Source organism: Phragmites australis, chromosome 7 (genome assembly GCF_958298935.1).
Source record: "Phragmites australis chromosome 7, lpPhrAust1.1, whole genome shotgun sequence".
NCBI classification, from domain to species: domain Eukaryota; kingdom Viridiplantae; phylum Streptophyta; class Magnoliopsida; order Poales; family Poaceae; genus Phragmites; species Phragmites australis.
Genome location: NC_084927.1, coordinates 31,378,291 through 31,397,688, shown reverse-complemented (window position 1 = coordinate 31,397,688; position 19,398 = coordinate 31,378,291). Strand labels below are relative to the sequence as shown.

Sequence of the window (19,398 nt, the reverse complement as noted above, 5' to 3'; positions counted from 1 at the left end):
GGCATCCCACTTTAATTGTGTTTCCTTTTCTTTTTGATGTGTTTTAGCTGTGTATATCTTAATTATACAGATATTGAGAGTGTATTTTTAATCTATATCATCTTGTTAAAAGTCAATAATTTTTTTTTTCAAAAAAAACTATTAAACATGTGATTTAACTCCTTGGACTAACCAAACTAGGCTGATTTACATCCGGAGGCGATCTTAGGAGGTGGTTTTGCTTATTTTAAACAAAAATGAAGGGGAAATAAACTGGAGTACTGCCGAAAGAGAGGATTCAAACAACATGTTTACGAGGAGGCATGACCAAAAATTGAACTGAGAAGTAGAAGCAACCTCCTACCTAATTCTTCCAAAAATAAACATTTAAGCACAACGCTAGAAAATACTCTGTATAATGAAAATTATATTTTTTCTTATTATTGTACATATCATATTTTTAACTGAATTTTTTAAAAAGCTATGTCATAATATCCTTTATAACATATTTCTTTTATAAAAATTTATTATTATTTAAATAATATTTTAAATTTTAAGAGCAATAATCGCAAGTGTTTTTTTATTTTTTAACATGTTTATTTTTAAACCCATTGTCTGTTGGAATGACGATATATATCGTTTCAATGAATAACAGAAGCTATTTTTATAATTCTTTCAAACAAACATCTAGTTTACAATTTTTTGATTTTCAAAATAAAAAAAATCGGAGGTCGAGCCTGTTTGACTTGTTATACGACCCAACAGCCGAACGAACCTACTTCCATACGGGCCCACGGCTCCTAAGCCCCAAAGTTAAATGGGGTCTGTAGTTTTCTATCTAAAAATATTTTTAGGAGAATTTATCTATATCTTCAATCTTATAATCCAATAACTAGAATAAAAGAGAAAATAGGCACGTGGAGAAATAATTTTTCATATAACAGATTCGTATAAAATTTCCCTCCGCTCTCGCCCTCTGCGTCCGCTCCGCCCGTCTCGGCCCGTGCCTCCATCCGGCCTCTCTCCACTCGTCTCGACCCCGCGCGCTCCCACACTCTCCATGGCGGGCGGCTCGCTCGCGCTAGGTCAAGCTGGTGCCTCGCCCAACCGCCGCAAGCGCAAGGCCCCGGCCCCCTCCGCCGCCTTAGAGGCTGAGGCGGAGGCTGAGGAGGAGGTAGAGGAGCTGGAGAAGGAGTTGGCGGATCTGGACCGCCGCATCCTCGAGCACCGCCGCGGCACCGCTACCCGCCTCCTCGACGCCGCCGCCTCCCACCTCGCCGCGCTTCGCCCGCCCGCCCGCCTGGGTATGCCCCCTTCCTGCCCTGCTCTAGTACTAGGGTTTTTTTTTTTCAAATGAAAGGGGAACAGAGGCCCCTTCCAGTGCCAGCGCCGGGGCTCGAACCCGGGTCGCCTGCGTGGGAGGGGGCTCTAGGAACCAACTCGGCTCAACCCCCTCCGCAGTACTAGGGTTTTGGACTGGTCCGCCCCCTTGCGTGGGGTTATTGTAATTGGTGCGTCAATAAGCTTGTTCTCGAGGTATATGTGGGGAAATGCTCCCTTATTGTGGTTTCTCTGGGGATTAATTGTGGATACGCAAGGCCATGCAGTGTTTGCTTGATTTGAGTTGGGGGAGGATGGGGGAAAGTTCAGGCCTTTTCCTTTGGCGTATATTCTGAACTGTTGACCTACATTAAGAGGAATCAATGGTTTACCTAGGGATATAGTCTAGGGAATTTTTGTATGAGAAATTTGTATATTTGTCACACAAAAGAGTGGGCTTCTCACATTTGCCACTCAAAACAATGTATTGGATTATTTGCCACCCAAAAGATTGTCACATTGCAAATTTTCCATTTTGGCCATTTTTTAGTCCTTCCGGCTGCATTTCCCCTCACAGGCCATCTGAACTGCCCAAACTGCCCCTAGCTGGCTGCACCGCATCCATTCAGGCTACTAGGAATATAGAGTCTTTATCCCTTATGTATAGGTTCCTAGAATTCTTATCCTTTACTTCCTTATGTACTCTCTGTATATATTGCTCCCGCAAGCTACTATTGTATACAAGTTGCTATTCTTAACATGGTATCTAGAGCCAAAATTAGGGTTAGGGTTTTTTCCTTACGCGTTGTAATTTTTACGCACCCTAATCCCGATCTAGTCCACCCGTCACCATTGTCTCTCTCTAGCCGGTTGGCTGGTCTTCTCCTGTTGCTCCACTCTGTCCTTGTCCGCCGCCCGCGCTTCTAACTAGCTGGATTCGTTGGTCGTCGTGTTGCCGCTGGTGCTTCCGCACTTAGCCTGATAAAGAGCCAACTCTACGAGCCGTCAAGAGAAGCCACGCTGCCGGCTCGTGCGACCGTTCGGGCTGCTTCCCTTTGGATCCCCCGCCCGTCGTCCTTCCCTAGGCTTCTCTCCTCCAGATCCGGTCGCCGCCGCCCCTTCACGGACTATTCCCCTCCAGATTCGGCTGTTGCTGCTCTTCCCTAGGTTGCCTCGCCTTTGACGTCGCACGTGGAAGGAAGTAGCCCTTCGGGTGGGCTACCTGGCTCGTTGTTGCCATCTTTAGGCTCGTTGGATACCCCCCGCGCATTGCATCTGTGCGCTTCCGGTCGTGCGCCGAATTCCTGGCAGCCACCGTTCGGTCTCTTGCAGGTCTATTGTCGCCGCTTCGCCGATCTCGCGCTCTGCCCCGCCCTCCTACCGCGGTGTGCCTCCCTCCCCATTGACATCGCCTTTAGTCACCTCCACAAGTGGCTTGTCGACCGAAAGCGGATGCCGCACGTGTGATGGCTAATGTTGTTGGCCTACAGAATCTAAGGTCTATGAGTTTTATCTCTTGGCCTAGAGTCACTGATCTCTATGCCATCTTCGGCTTGACAATATAAGCTTCCATGCTCACCATCATGAGGAACGGCTATGGTGTCAAGCTTGCCAATATATTCCATGGTTACAGGTGCTATTTGGTCCTGTTGCTGCGCACTTTGGTATTGCTCCCGCTGCTGCTGTTGTGCTAGTTGCTGTGTGGTGTTGCTGTTGTGCCAGGTTTGTGCTACTGGTGCATCTCTGCGCAGCTTTTGTCTCCTTTGCTAGTACCTGGTAGTATCCCACTCTGTCAGCTACTCCAGTGTCGTAGTCTCGTATTAAAGTCTTTGCAATCCCGTTGCGTCCTCATTCAAGTTGTAGTCTCTCATTGAGTTTGTCTATGCCATGTAAGTCAACATATTCCTTCGTCAATTAGTCGATTTCTTTTATGGTTAGCTAAATATTCGTCTTTTTTTGGCTAATCCTTTCCCGTCGTTATTCATGCAGTTGTGCCATCTAGGTCTTTCCGTAGCTTTAGCGATAACTTCTTTTGTTGTCTTGCTACTCATCGTCTTTTTGTTGCGATTCTTGACCAAAAACATTATTTTGTTGTTATCATCACGACTCTACTTTTGTGCTCCGTTTTGCACTTCTTCGGTTTTGATTCGATAGGATTACCAAGGCTCCACTCATGATGGCTTTGAAGAGACAGTTTTTGGATGTATTAGTCTAAGTTTATTACTTAGTGTCATCTCTTTCAAATGCAACGCTATTGCATACCTTGCATTTGGAAGGGGGGGGGGGGGGGGGGAAGGGGGTTAGGAATATAGAATCCTTATCCCTTACATATAGGTTACTAGAGTTCCTTATCCCTTACATATAGGTTACTAGAGTTCTTATCCCGTACTCCCTCATATACTCTCTATATATTGCCTCTAGAGACTACTATTGAATACAAATTGCTATTCCTAACACAGGCCAGCCCGCATCGCTCCAGTCCTCACCACCTCCCTCTTTCCATGTAAAATCTTATTGTTTGTTGCACATGATGATCACAGATTGGATGATACAAATGATGAATGGTCCACAAAACAATTTGGTATAAGCACATGATGAAGTTCAAATGAATTCACTTCTCCTCCATTTGTAGTGAAGACATAACATCTTGGAGCAAATTGACTACATGCCATTGACAAACACCTCAATTCATCATTCGCCATTGACAAAGTCCAGTTTCGCTTCATACCATTGGCAATCCAAAATTCGTTTACTCCTTACCGTTGTTGTGAAGCTATCGTTGGGATCACACCGTTTAGCACGTCGGATATTTTAAAAATGACTAGATTGCCCTCAGTCCAAAACACATCTCCTTGCTTGTTCCCTAACCCCACTGACTCGTGGTCTTCGCAACCCATGCTCTCTCTCCCCAAACCCATGCTACTCTCAGCGTGGTGAGGAGGGCATGACAAGGCCCATGGCGACGAGGAGTGGCCTGCGACGGTGAGTAGGGCAGGGCGACATCGCGCAACGTGAGGAGGCCTGATGGTGGTGGATCCAAGCGGGATGTGGCTCTGCGACACAAGCCACATGCACTCATAGGGGACGAGGTACAAGATGACGGGATCTACGTCGACCTGTTCGGGGACTTCCGAGAGCAAATGTACATTGGCATCTTCGCGCCCACAGGGCTCCTCGCGAGCTTGCACTCATGGGCTGGAGCTTCGGCACTGGCGGCGTGGGTGTCACCAGTTCAATTACGTCGAGCTCTGGCACGCGACGTGGGGCTTCCGTGAGTGCGAGCTCCTCGGCACCGGCAGGTTCAACAAGGTGTACAACGGCGTACTTTCGGGCTCCGGCGAGACTGTCGTTGTGAAACATGTCTCCATGAGTCTTGGCAGGGCCTCTACGAGTCTGTCGCCAAGATCACATCCATCAGCTTGCCTAGATAATAGAGGTTTATGGACTTATTGTGTGACCAAATGGAGGTCAAGTAATGGTGATGACATGGAGTGAAGAATCTTGAAGTTTAATGGTATGGAGTGAAACCGGATTTTGTTGATGGCAAATAGTGAAATTGGGACTTTACCAATAGCATACAGTCAATTAGTCCAACATCCTAACAAGTTGTTGTAGACATACATGAGTTCATAACTCAGACAAAAAAATTGAGTTCACATCTCATACACATACATGAGTTCACATCTCAGGCAATTTAGTAGTTCACAACCCATAACACAAAATAAGTGATCCATATCGCATCTTAGTTCTTCTTTCTTGCATGGCCCCTCTTTTCTTGGAGATGAAGTTCCTCTCACCCTTGTTTAAGATGAAGTGCCTCTCACCCTTATTGGAGATGAAGTAGTGTCTGTGTCTTGTGAAGGTGCACACCCCATCAGTAGTGCTTAGTCCCGGCCCTGAGGTGGGTCGAGCGGGGCGGCCGCCCCGGGCCTTCAAAATCGAAAGGCCACTTTTCATGTACCTGTGTATATATATTTAACAATCCGTAAGATAACATATAGAATTAGATTAAAATAGTAGGTAGGCCTAATAGTCCGTATAATAGGACGTATGTGATATGGTTCCTTCGGTCTATAAAAAATCAAGTGACTTGCTTGCATGCCTAGTCTATTTGGCGGTTTACCTATTTCGTATTTTCTTCTGTCCAGTCAGTCTAGTTTTCTGCGTTCTGTGGAACCACGACTCCAAGACGTTCCATATGCCCGTAGCTTCGATCGAGGACAGGCGTCAACCATTGCCATATGAGTTTTCGTCCCTGTTTTTTCTCCTTTATAGTTTCTACTCCACCTTAAATGGATCCGACCCTTGCTGAGATTGCACGTTTGAAATATGAAAAAGTCTTTGCTCGCTCTGGCGATCGATGGGTTCGGCTCCGTTGCACGGTACAGGGGTGGCTCCCGTGTGCGCCCAATCATCGCCGTCACAAAACCCAATCGTTCACGCTATGAATCAGAGAAGCACGCAGCCGGTCGACCACCTGTAGTTGAACCTAGCCGTTTAGCAGTAAGCAGCTGCCTACTGTGGTGCTGGCACCTATGAGCAGATAGCTCTAAAACCATAATGTGGCTGCAAGCTACCTGCTGTATGTACATGTGAGTAGTTAGAGCTATACGTAGCAAGTTATATATAGACATGCAAATACAGCTGATCGAGTGAGTATCTCTACCTAGCTAGTATGTATTAACGCAAGCATACGTACGTGTACTCCGATCTTTCACAATTTTGTTCTCGCGAGCATTTACGATAATTTTGTTCCGCAAGCATTTACGATAAGCTGGAATGACCTGGAATACATCTGATCGTTAGCTGGAACAACCTGGAATATATCTGTGTTCCAAGTCGTTCCAGCTTATCGTAATGGACGCATGTTAAGTTGTTCAAGCTCATCGTAAATGCTCACGGACTCTAGCCAAAATATTGTCATTACAATTGATATATAAATATTTTAATATTTATGTTCAATAGGGTTCTATTTTTAGTTCCGCCCCGGGCCACTGAAATCTCAGGACCGGCCCTGGTAGTGCTAGTTGCTTGCTTGAAAGAGAAAAAACAATTACTACTGAAATAGCAGGGAGGGAGAAAGAAAAATTAAAAGAGAGAACAATTAAATAAGTGCCTCTCATCCTTACTGCTTGAGGACAGGATAGTTTACCAGTTCCGAAGCACAGCTGGGAGGGGCTCACCTCTGCCGGACCAGCCCTGGCCGCTGCCGCTGTTGAGTCGCCTCCCACTCGCCTGGGTCGGGAGAGGTGAAACAGAGCAGGGAGGAGATGGCCTGGAACGGGTGCGGTGCGTCAGGCTAGAACAGATCAGGGAGGAGTATTTTGGGCAGTTCAGATGACTGGGAGGGGAAAAGGAGTAAAAAGATTAAAAAGTGGTTAAAATGGCAATTTTGCGAAGTGCCAGTCTTTGACTGGCAAATAATCCAATACATTGTTTTGAGTGGAAAATGTGAGAAGCCCACTCTATTGAGTTGCAAATATACTCTCTTTTTGTATGGGGCTCAGCTGTTAAATGGTAACCACCACTTTCCACTGCCTTGAGACAATATTTGCTGTTTCTGAATGTTTATCTTCTTAGTATAACGAGCCATACTTAGTTCAAGTACCTGACACATGCCCACATTCTTTTACATATGTTGTTGTACAATTTGCTGTACGGTTCGCCGTGCGCACAAAGATTTAATTTCACAAAAATCATAGTAAAACCTATTACTTGCAAACTGACGCATGATTCCCAGAAGCGATGCAAGCAAGCTCGATGTGCTTTGATTTGTTATATTGTAGTTTAAACTTACTTGGAAATTTGGTAAGTAAATTTTAGCATTATTTGCTTAGCGGCTTAATTGGATTTAGGGATAGGGGATTAGAATAAGGCATAGGGGGCGGGCTAATCCTAGCCCTCCATCGTTTCCTTTTGAGGGTTAGGATTATCGCACCCTATATCCCAATCCCATATTTGTTTTTCTTTCTTTAACGTCGAACCTAGCAAAGTGGGTGTTGCTTATCCCCATTTTTTTTCTCTGCATAATCAACTAGCCTTGCATCATTTCAGTTCATTATGACAAAACATTTGTCTCCTCTTGCCAAACTCAATTACTTCAAAGCGATATTTACAAAATTCTGTTAATAATTAAATAATGTCTGATACCTCTATGGATACTGCAGAAGTTCCAACGGAAACATCAATTGCTGAGGATGACCAAGAGAAGCTTGAAAAACTGAAGATCCTCAAATCCAAGATCGAGGCTAATATTACTGCTTTGCCAAAGGTACTTGAGGGTGTGAATGAATCCGTTGCGCGGTGTGAGAAGTTGGAGAATTTGAATTTGAATATACATCCTGCTTTCCAAAGAAAACGGTAGAGTCTGACATATTATGCATGCGACTGTGTGTGGTCACTCCTTAATCAGCTTGCCATTTGTACCGTTGAATACTGTCTTGTCAGTATTTAGCTGAGATTGATTACTGACAAGATATCCATAATTAGATGTTGGATGTAATATGTTTTCTAGGTGTATTTAGCCAGAAAGCACTGCGTTGTTGGATGTGAGTTCTGTAGTTTTGGCACTGACCATTGTGTCGCGTGAAATATCATAGCAGTGCCATTCACAGGAAGCTACTTGCAAGTTGCAACTGGAGCAGAAAGATCGATTCAGTAAGAGACTCGTTGCGTTTTCTGCATTAAGATTGAATTGCTGGTAGATGACAGGAAAAGTACAATTATATTGGTCTCGTTTGTGTATTTGTTCCAAGGCGTACTGCATGTACATTGTATTTATTCGAGGTGCATTGTATGGCCACTGACGTTAACTTTGTGAATCAGAATTTAGAAGTGCTGTGGCAAGTGCCAAAAACAGCATATAGTAAGAGCTTAACAATCCGAAAGGCATTAAGACCCTGTGTGTTTGGGTTTTTATAAGCTGTTGCTTCTTTAGAAATCTGTTACGTTGCTGGTAAAAACCAATAAAAGATTGTTTTTGGTTTTTATAATAGTAAAGACTATTTTTATTTTTTAGAAACCACATTTAGAAATCAACAAAAACAGCCTGTTCTAGCTTCTGAGAAACAGAAACCCAAACAAACAGAATTTCTAAATTCTAAAGCATTGCAACTAAACCAATGTCTTTCGTATTGTGAATTCTGATTCGCAGGCACATCTTCTGAGCATTGCACAACCAATTTCCTCCCCCCTCCCCCCCCCCCCCCCATACCACATACCTATACTCCAGAAAGAAGGTGCAAACACCAAACCTGCCGCCGCAAAGAAGCCTAAGCTCTAAGGACTGTTTATTTCAGATTCTAGATTGTGCTCTACAATATGATTATACAAATAAATGCACAAATTTCGGAAACAGATTGCAACAATCTAAACCTAGATTGTGGCACAATCTACCTCAAAGTAGCTTCTACAATCCACAATCTAAAGTCCAGATTATCACAATCCGCAAGGGAAACAAACAAGCACTAAGTTGTAGCACGCAAATGTCATGATGTGAGTTGAAAGACTGGACGGGATGCCAGTTTCTTGCTTATTTTCCCAACCCCAATTCATATTCCAGTAGGCATGTTCGCATCTTAAGTTACAAAATCATCCTGCTCACAACAATTGATGTCACCTTTTCCTTCTATATACCGCCAGATTATTTTACATTTTGGCGCTGCGCGTACGTAAATAGCTAAACTCTTCTGCACCTCTCAAAGCTTCGGCCTCGGGTTTGGTCCTCGTGTCTTCTCCTTCCTAATCAGCGCCTCTTGGGTCAGCGACATGACAAGCTGAGCATTCAAGAAGAGGATCGCAATCATTTCGGTCACAACAGGTGCAGTAGCAGAGTCGAAGCTCTGACAAAGCAGCAAGTGCATACCTCTCCCTGCCGATTGAACATGCGTCCAGTAACGAAACCCCGGCCACCGTGCGCAGATGGGCTCTCGATCTGTGCTCATGGAACACGACATGATCCTCAGTATCTCACACGGAAAGCTTATTTTGTATCTGTATCGATTAAGAGATGCACAACCGCTTACCACATACAGCAACCAGTCATCAGCCTTCACAGACTTGTGGAACCAAATCCTGCAGAGAAGTGACATGCAACGGTAAGAGCAAACAAGAATTTGCTGAATGGACGCATGTGGTGAATAAAAACCACAATATTGATTGAAGGTTATTGGAACGTACGAGTGATCGAGACTGAGTGAGTACGTCTTCAAACCCTTCTGCCGATGAGGATTCAGGCTGACACCAGAATATAGTAGATCCGAAGCATATGCTACAACACATCTGTGGCACCGCAGAATAACATTATGCCCGGTACATAAATACATGAGCGATGGAGTACAGTGATCAAATGACAAACCTATGCAGAGCTTGATCATCTGATAGTTTTCCTCTTGCTCTAAACCAATAGTTTAGGCTGAAAAAGGAATCAGAGGCATCACTGAATCATAACTATACTAGTAATATGCAATAGGAAAAATCATGCTGTGGTGAATTAGGATCTATACTGAATTTCAGGAGTAACAATTCTTAAGGTCCACATAGAAATTTCATGGCGAACTTGCCAAAGTTAGGCCAACATAAAATAACATGTAAAACAACAATGTGAATGGGCTGCGCTGAGGGAAAAAGACAGTATCTAGATACCTTGGTCTATGTTGAGATGCTGAATCTTCACAGAATCTCATTTCTATGGGCCAGGGCATGAACTTTTTTTTGGCTGCTAAGTTCCTATATTGCCTGCATATGACTAAACAGTCAAGACTTCGCCACACAACAAGTAATAAAAAGAGATGAACAATATTGAAACTTGCTTAAAAAAGAATATTTGATATTCTATGTGATATCCAACTTATTGCATTAACAGAAAGGTAGATCCAGTTGCAAAATGATGCTTATCAACAATCATGCTTTTTAACGGCACAAAGGAATTAGCTTCTCAAGGCGATAATTTTGATGGTTAAATTTATGAATAAACTGAGATCAACATTAATATAGCTAACTATCAAAAGATATGCTAGGAAGTCAGAAAAATTACATTGGGAAGCGTGGATCAGTAAGACGTCTTTCTCGTATCTCTTCCATATTCGGGAGCTGCATTGGATTGCTTATTAGTTGTCTGTTCTTTCTTCCAAAGATATTAAAGGAAAGAGAGAAATATCCTTGCCTGTTCTGGAGGAGGAACATCAGGCATGATTGCAGCCTGATGCTCAAATCCCAGTTCTTCCTTCTGCAATAGAATCAATTGAACATATAGTAAGACCCCATTTTGCTTCTGCAGGCTGACTGATTTCATGAGACTAGCCTTCGCAGTTCCCAAATATCTCAAACTAGCGGTATCATTTCTTGCAGTTGCACCACAAAACAAATTTATTCACGGACCATAAATAAATATACTAATCAAGTTAGAGACTAAGGATATCGATTGGGCTGATGAGAACCATAAAAGTTATGGGTTTAAAGTACTTAGATTTTAGTATGGTATGGTTATGTGGTTGCATAATACTCTTCTGTGCTAGGGCTACAAGGATTCATTTTTCTTTCCAACTGTTCATGTTCTCCTTGAATTGCATTTTATGTTACATCTGATAACAGTTTGGACCAACAATACCGTTTAAAATAAACAAAAGTCACAGTGACGTGATGCAATGTTTTGGGAGGTACAAGGTTCAAACTGTCATTTAATCTACTATGTAACAGATTCTCAACATGAACAAGGTACATGTGTTAGCGTAAACATCCGCCAGGAGGATAGCCAGGAGGCGTTAGCCACTAGAGGAGGGATTGAACTATAGATTGCGAACATAGAACTATAGAAGACATAGGAGAAGGGAATTGTGAACTAGATTGATTTCTCTTGCTTGATTGCCTCCTTAATCACGGCTGGCGCCGTGTATATATAGGCGGCCTACAAAGTTCTAATTCAAATCCAACTCTAACTTATCTTTAACTCTTATTTGATTTAAATTAACATATCTCTAACTGAATCTGATTCAAGCTTACAAACCAATCTAACTAATCTGATCTCACCAATCTATTCCCGTGCTACAGTACCGCGCGTGAACAGTAATTCAAGCCTAAACAATAGAATATTCCAGTAAAATTGTCACAGAGGTATAAGCACCACAAGGATACGCACCTGAAAAGAAGCAATCAAAGTGAATATAACTAGGCCTTTCTGCTTTGCCTCCACATTTCTGGTGGCAAAGCTGGATCCATCACGCGCCCGATGAACTTGATATATTATTGGCACTACACCAGAGGTGAAATCAAAGACAAACATGATCATCAAACTTCTTTGTTGGATAAAAGGAAGGTGCATTAATGATCCCCAGCTTACTAAGAAGCCAGAGATAAGCAGTGTTAATTGGACACGGACACAGCTGCCAGAATCTGACTCGGATTCGGGTGCCCTTTTCGGCAAAGAAAATTTGGACACACGAAATACAACTCAGAATCTGACATGGGCGTCTAGGTAACACTGGAGATAGGACATATGGGTGTCAGACTTATGGAAAAATTGCAAGAGTATATACTGTATATACTGACTGTTATTTAATTGATCATGACTTGCATGAAACTAATAAGAATAATAAACAGAAGCCCAAACTAAAAGCTTATACTTATACCGTGTCTTTATGAACTGTTAGATCAATGGTTTTCAAATTACATTTAGATGGCCAACTTAATGTTGACAAAAGAGCACATAGGTTTAAACAATCTTACAGTTATTGTCTCCAGCGACAAGAAAAATCGCATGCAAACTATGCACCATTTTTAGACAATCAACAGTCTTGGATGCTGCTGCTAGTGCCTGCATGTGGATAAAAAAGATAAGTGGTTAAGACATGCTGAAAACCTTTGACAAGGATTCCCAGCCTTGTACTAAAAAGAAACATATAGTTAACACTAACAAACAGAAAGATTAATTCATACTCCGCTTATTCTAATTTCAAATAAATTCCTACATTTATACAAAAGAAAACAATGGTCCACAGTAATGGAGCTGGCATATAGGACTTCAACTGGACCTTATTCTGAATTCAAGTGAATACCTACGGGTATTCAAATAAACCTATGCATTAAATTTTTATAGCTCATTGTCATCCTAAGCTACTTGGCAACACAGTTGATACTGAGATATCTATCAGGTGAACAAATCATGCAAGAAAAGTGTCATATGATAAAGAAGACCAACAATAAAGCAGCATAGAATGTCTGGAAGAAAGTTGACAATGACTAGATTATTAAAACAAAAGCTTTATATCTGTTACTGAATTATTTGTTTCATGGAGATGCTCTTACATGCAACCCACATGTTCGAAAGTAGAGGGAGCATATTTAAAGAAGTTTTCTTTTTACCATTTACTCAGTGATTTACAAATTTCTACTTGAAGGTAAAAGATCGAATAAGGCATCTGACTGGGAAAAGGAAGTGGTCAAATACACATAGTTGTAAGATTTAAATGGCAGAAAGTAAAAGAGGGTGGTAGAAAAGTGCCTGTCCAATGAATTGTCCTCCAAAAACTTGCCTAAAAGTCGGAGCTTCTGGCAAAGTAAACCCACGGAAGATATCGACCTAAAAAAACAGAGACAAGAATTGTGGTAAGCAAGACAGGGGACTTCACTGCAAAATATCACGATACCATGTTTGCCATGTCCTTTTGATTTGTAAATCAGGAAATGCAATCATTCAAATCTGGAACTGCCAAATCTGCTCTTATATTTGTTTCTGTTTAGGTAATGTAAATCAAAGAACATGGCCCTGATGATATAAAACTAAAAAGGTTTAGTCTTCAAATGACAATAATATACTTCCGTTGTCTGTATTAAGTCCACTTGGTGCACACTGGAGCAGGTAAAAGAGTGAATAAAGCTAAAAAAATGAGGTGTTAGCATCTATATATATGTGTTTTAAGTGTTAGTATATTTGAATAATAATTCGGGTACAATGATCAAACCGTAACACTATACATATTACATACCCATAACAAAACAAAAATATCAGACATTGTATTACATTTAGACTTACCTCTATTGATTCTAAGTGCAAAATTTGTTCCAGCAAAGAGTGGCTTTCAGGTGTCTCCTCTGCATTCCAAATTGTTTTTGGTTGTAACAAATGTCCATATTGATTGGGCAATATGAAGCAGGTCAGCTGCAATAGATGGCCAAAATAAACTAGAGACAGGTATACACATTTGGAAAAGCCATCAACCAAGTACCACTAGAAAAGGGGATTCCTGCAGCTAAAAGAAACACCAAGTAAAAAAATAAAGACCTTTGATAGTGCGACAACATTTACTTGATGAACGGAACTATTGGTCCCTACAGAATAATGCAAAATATCAGTACTTAAAGAGGAAATAATACATGGAATATAACTGTTTTATATCTTTTTTTGATACAGAATATCTTAGAACTAGATTAAATCGAAACAATCATGACAGGAAAGGTCATACCATAACCAAAGTAGTCATACTTATTTAGCACATAGTCTGGGCGGTTTGCTTCTTCTGTGTTTGCAGGCGCGGAAACTTCAGCCTTCAAGACAATGAGAATGTCAGTTCAAGTAACAGAAATATTACTGCTAAGAATAGCATCCGCCTCTGTCCCCTCTCCCATTTTGGTAGATAGCAAAGGTACTTGTAATTGTAGCATATCTTCTTGGAGATAACAAATATGAAAGCAAAATAACTGAATGAAAAGTATGAAAAAATAGCAACATGACTGTGTAATACAGTTGGGGCAGGAAAATGCTACAGAAGAACAGGGCTATAAGCTGGCCAGAAACTATGGAACCCGGTGTAAGTCTTTCGCCTGAACACCAATACAAATGATCATTGTTATAACAAATGATAGTTCCTCTATAATTTACCAGGAATTAACCAGGAAAGAAAGGACAGGCCAAAATGATACAGTCCAGTTATTTGAATTGACTACTGATAGGATAACACTGTGTAGGGGCTCTATGCCCCCCCCCCCCCCGATAGCACACGCATCTGCGCCAACGCAGAGTTAATTTAGCATCGATGCTGACAATGGGTTGCAACAATGAATCACAGAAGTATTTCTATGAACGTTTGTGTGCACCAGTGCAGACTCGATGAAGCATCAATGCTGAAGATGGGTGGCAATCATAAGGAGTAAAAGTACTACTACAAAGGTTAGGGCATATATCTCTTTAGCTTTGGCATCTAATTAACAGTTCATACACCACCTATATATTCAGATACAAGCATAGGAACCAACAGAAGTAAAGAAAATAGCATAAAGTTTACCTGACCATCCAATATGATGTAAAGGCCATCTACAGGTTCACCGTCGCGAGCCACATAATCACCAGATTCTGTTAAATACCAGCATCAGAACAAAAAATAAATCAGCGCACATCTAAAAAACCATAAATCAGGTTGACGCCACACCATGTTCAATGAATGCAAAATTTTACTTAACAAGTAGAACCTTCTAGAATGACGCATACACTGAACAGACACCAAGGGCAAAACAATTAGACATTACAAGGCAATGTGATCCTAGCACAACTAGCTAGAGCGTGATTGGAAACGCATGATCCTGTTTTCGTGGGAGCTTTCCTTCGTGTTTGCTTGCTTTTGCAACTTGATTTTGGCTGTAATCTGAGCAGAGCCCACATATACACCCGCAAACCACATGTTGTAAGCTGAGCTACAACAAAATGAGGTACGCAATTCGAGAACACAGCGAATTCCTACGAAAACACTCATCAGAGCATGCATCGGTAGCAAACAGACCACTCACAACCGAAGCAAAATTCGCTGTCTATTCGCCTGAAACACCAAAACCGATTAAACAACCAATCAACCTAGTGTTCCAAGTATCCAACACACAGCAACACTAGCGGCCGCGCTAGGTACGTACCGTAGTGCTTCACCTGGACGACCTCGGCGATCCTGCGGATGGAGGAGCCCGGGAGGCACTGCAGGAGGGGCACCTGCCCCAGGAACTCCGTCACTGCACACCAATGGCAACCAGTCCCCAGATTAGCCAGAATCGCTCCCAGATTCGTCGGGCTCTGCGCTGCTTTACCTTCTTCGCGGTCCATCGGCCGCGGCTGCAGCGATCGGCGGAGGCGGTGTCCGCGGCAGGCGGGGAGCACCGGGGCGGGGCAGCGAGGCGGCTACGCTTGAGGGGACGCGGACAAAAAAAAAATCTCCTCGGTTGGCGTGGAACTCGTGGGGGAGGAGAGGAGGAAGGAAGAGGACACTCCAATTTGTCCGCGTGGCTTGTGCGGATCGGATGCGAGTGCGTGGGACCCCCGTCTCAGGCTGGGGGTGGGTGGGGATTCCCGGTGCTGAGTTTGTGTCGTACGCATGCCGTGTGGGGCTGGGCTGTGGGGGATGGAAACGGGCCGCCTTGTCAGTGGGCGTTATGACGGGGTGGCTTCCTTAACTGCTGGTGAATGGTGAAAGAATAAAGGAATACTCTTTCTTTTAGATGACAAAGGACTACTCTCGCATAGAGTCAAGTACTTGTACAGTTGGGTCGCGGTCGTAGAATTTTTAGATTTTGGCTATTTTTAAAACTCTTTTTACTCACGCACAGATCTATAGGGAAATAGTATGTAAAAATAGATTAATTTTGCTGTTAAATGGCATGGTGTCGTGTCAATTGACATTATATTAGATGTCACATATGATTTTACAATCCAATATAAAATATCATACGTGACAACTGCTGCAAGTTAATTATCATAATATTATGCTATTCAACTATACGTCCACTATCATAGCACTGTATATAAGTGTTTATCTTTACAAATTATTTTTCTAAGAATATATTTGTAAAATATATTTTTAAAAATGGTCAAAATGTAAAAATTGCACGGTCGCGGTCCCGCGGATATAATAACTGGAGGCAATAATTAAGGGTGTTTAGCATGTGCCCATCACGGAGCCTTTGATACCGATGAGCGTCTTTGCAGCCGTTGGATGCTACTGGTGTTTGTCTGTTTGATCGTGTGTACCCATGATATCGCCTAGCGGTGGAAATGAGCCGGGCTGGCTCGGCTCTAACAAGCTTGCCTGTAGGTGAGCCGAGTCAGGCTAGGCTTGTGAGATGACCGAACTGAAAAATAGATTTGGCTCGGGCTCGTTGTCAGCACGAGCCGGCTCGGCTCGCGAGCCAAGGTAGTATAAGCTAATACTAGGAAAGTACAAACGCCAAGCCAATACAGGAGACTGTAAGCTGACATCACCGCAAGCTCAATCCGCACCCAAAACTTAGCAACACGATCATGTCAGAGCTTCGTCTCCTCTGAACAGAGCACTCGAGCACTACGCACAAGCCACCAATCTTCTTCCTTCTCCTTCCCAAATCAGAAACGCTGCTGCACTTCATTCCCTTTCTGTGGTAGCACCTTCCCAAACGCCTCAGAACAGCAGCAGGGAGATGCCACCAGGCACCTCTGCACCCCCTCTCCTCAACACACGGCCGAGCTGTCGAGATCCCTCCGCCATGGGTGCTGTGCTTGATGCCATGAGTGAGACCACGCCGGTGTGCCCTGCCGCGAACGGCTACCGCCCGACGAGCGCATCTTGACCAGTGCGACGCCCAGCCGCTGGCTGGGCCGGCGTCGAGCCACTAGCTGCTCGCAAGTCAGCTCAAGCTCAGCTTATTTGGTCACCCAGCTGGGAAGGTGGTTCGGATTCGAGCTCAGCTCATTTATCCATCGGAGCCAAACCGAGCTTGAGCGAGGCTCACGAGTTTCGAGCTTTATTTTTTAACTCTAATATCACTCGAGAACAGTCAAAACATATTACAATTGAATCTCAATACTATAATAGTACTGTAATAGGATCAGACATTTTTCATATAAAAGCATGAGTGTGTGCATTGGGGCTATGGAAGTGTGAGGAGATGTAAAAGGATAGCGGGACTTTGTAAGAATCATCAAACATGTAATGGGCTGAACTCTGACGAAGGAAGGAACAAGACGGCTGCTTGTTCCGGAACTATCTCTCTCGCTATTGTCTTGGTCATTTCTCTATTGCTTTGTTGTTTGATCAGAATCGTTGTAAGGTATGTAATATCTGGTATCAAAATCTCTCACCATCGATCATCGTTGATCATCACTAGAGACTCGTCGTGGAGGACCCCTACGCAAAACCACGATACAAGTGCACCATCAGCGGAAGACACAAGCCATGGAGAAGCAGTTCCAACAGCGTCAAGATAATCGAATGATGCAAGAGCACACGTGTAACATCTTAAATTTTAGCATTTAGATTATAGCAAAAATCACTCATTTTTTTTTAAAAAAAAATCTACTTTTTAAACCAACTTAAAACCGAGGAAGTATATATTTGAATACATGTATATGCTTATATGCGTATATTCAAATATATTATTTTGGCTAAGTATTCCAAGGAGTACCAAATTAATTTTGAAATTAATCCTTACAAAAGATGATCATATGCATCTTTGATTTAATTTTTTTATGGTTCTTTGAGTGGAAGTTTGAATTTAAGACTTAAATTCAAATCTATTTCTTAGATTCAAATTCAGCTGAAATCCAATTTCAAATCTAAATTCAAATATTTCTTTTTGAATTTAATCCCAAATCAAATCTCTTTTTGTTTCTCTACCCGAGTCGTCCTCTTCTTCTTTCTCCTCTGCGCAACCCAACCCCACGGCCCAGCCAAGAAGCCAGCGCGACGTCCCCCTACTCCTCTACGCTCATAGGTCCGCGACACGCTCGCCCATGTGGCCCAATCAGCGTGCCACACCGCCCCACTCGCCTCTCCCACCGATGCGCGGACCCCATCGCCCGGATGTTTCTCCCTCCTCTGGCTAGCCCCCTCTCTATTCACCATCGCCATTGTCACCTTCCCCGCATTCAAAGTCGACGACTTCCCTACCCCTCTCTCTTCTCTCTCCCTCTCTCGTCTCTATCGCAAGCATTGCCCAAGGCAGCCCCCTGACGCTCCTGCGACTTTTGCGTCTGCCGCACCTGAATGGCCGGCGGCCACGCGACCACACGCCTTGGAAATTCCGGTAGGCGCTGTCCCGCTCGCCTTTCTGTTCACCGGGAGCACGAGCCGACGTTGCCACTTCCTGCTTCCTCTCTCTATAAGATGGGTAGACCGACCCCTTTTTTCCCTTTCCCGTCCTCTGCATCCTGCACCGTCGCCACCCGCCACTATAATGCCATTGCCACCTCTCCCCCATGGGCAACTAAGAAGGATGCGGAGCTCGCCGTCCACCTTGTGCCGCTCTTCTTTGTCTAGACACCGGGAGGGAGCGCGAGGACCCGAAGTAGAGCTGGAGCTCAACTCGTCAAGGGAGCAACAAGAACCCAAGCGTTTGTTAGGTGCTTCACATGATGTACATTGAACTAGACTCTTTACGAAGGTCCAGGTGATACCCTGGTATCCCTTACAATGGCCTGGAGCACTTAGAGTGTCTCGTAGTATAGTCCAGCAAAGGATGGTGACTAAACTGTCTTGCTATGATTCGTTCATCTGCTTGAAATTGTTGGATGTTACGCATATTATGTGGGTATAATATACAACCTCTGCAGAGTGTAAATATATTCAAATAGCCATATCCATGATCATGGACATGCAAAGCAATAACCTCACTTGATTAGACTCGGTATGTGTATATCTTTGATGAGTGAGTGTGTGCACTAAAGTTCCGTATGATGAGATTGCTAGCTCAATCTGCTAGGAATTGAGTGGTACTTAAAGTACATCAGACACATTGATAGGAACTGCAGAGTGAGGTGTAGTCCTTTCAAGATCGAAAACTCCAGATATACTTTGTTTAATCTGTTTTAAAGTTAACAGTAGAGAATATAATCAGATATCTGCATGAAACTATTTTACGTTTAAAACTAAACCGTAAAGTATTATCTTTGAGTCATCTATTATACATTTATCAACCTTTTGAAATAGTATAGGACTTACCGAGTATATTCCATACTCATTATTGCTATCATTTGGATAAGGAGATCAATACCGACTTCATGGGAGACGAAGGCACGGATGAAGAGTAGTTTTAGCAGTCACGTTCGCACCTGAGCGATCTGTAGCTTTGGATTATTATTCCGTTGTGCTTCTG

At 43.1% G+C, this 19,398-nt stretch overlaps 2 protein-coding genes across 3 annotated transcripts; one reads left to right on the top strand and one right to left on the bottom strand.

The window, feature by feature from the left end:
• Window positions 1–940: 940 nt before the first annotated feature.
• Window positions 941–8,044, top strand: LOC133924740 (uncharacterized). The gene is made up of 2 exons (XM_062370422.1): window positions 941–1,283; window positions 7,467–8,044. The coding sequence occupies exons 1-2, from the start codon at window positions 1,040–1,042 to the stop codon at window positions 7,661–7,663; spliced, it is 441 nt and encodes a 146-aa protein (XP_062226406.1). The 5' UTR covers window positions 941–1,039; the 3' UTR covers window positions 7,664–8,044.
• A 750-nt stretch (window positions 8,045–8,794) lies between these two features.
• On the bottom strand, window positions 8,795–15,531 carry LOC133924739 (acyl-CoA hydrolase 2-like). Of its 2 annotated transcripts, XM_062370421.1 has the most exons (17): window positions 15,364–15,529; window positions 15,196–15,288; window positions 14,577–14,644; window positions 13,758–13,839; window positions 13,577–13,623; window positions 13,328–13,453; window positions 12,797–12,874; window positions 12,022–12,109; window positions 11,435–11,547; window positions 10,463–10,525; window positions 10,334–10,389; window positions 9,943–10,035; window positions 9,656–9,712; window positions 9,478–9,579; window positions 9,324–9,372; window positions 9,164–9,232; window positions 8,795–9,074 (listed from the first exon to the last, which is right to left on the bottom strand). In XM_062370421.1, exons 1-17 carry the CDS (start codon window positions 15,377–15,379, stop codon window positions 8,997–8,999), a joined length of 1,278 nt encoding a protein of 425 aa, XP_062226405.1. In that variant the 5' UTR covers window positions 15,380–15,529; the 3' UTR covers window positions 8,795–8,996. The 2 variants fall into 2 exon arrangements, with proteins under 2 accessions (XP_062226405.1, XP_062226403.1); XM_062370419.1 differs by having other exon boundaries at window positions 15,196–15,531.
• Window positions 15,532–19,398: the final 3,867 nt, after the last annotated feature.

Bases quoted from the DNA above. Each gene is read 5' to 3' on its own strand.
- LOC133924740 (XM_062370422.1), top strand. From the start codon at position 1,040: ATGGCGGGCGGCTCGCTCGCGCTAGGTCAAGCTGGTGCCTCGCCCAAC. The intron at 1,284-7,466 runs GTATGCCCCCTT...TGGATACTGCAG, and splicing joins TCGCCCGCCCGCCCGCCTGG to AAGTTCCAACGGAAACATCA.
- LOC133924739 (XM_062370419.1), bottom strand. From the start codon at position 15,379: ATGGACCGCGAAGAAGGTAAAGCAGCGCAGAGCCCGACGAATCTGGGA. The intron at 13,840-14,576 runs GTAAACTTTATG...ATTGTCTTGAAG, and splicing joins ACATCATATTGGATGGTCAG to GCTGAAGTTTCCGCGCCTGC. The intron at 9,713-9,942 runs GTATCTAGATAC...TTCCTTTTTCAG, and splicing joins GCATCTCAACATAGACCAAG to CCTAAACTATTGGTTTAGAG.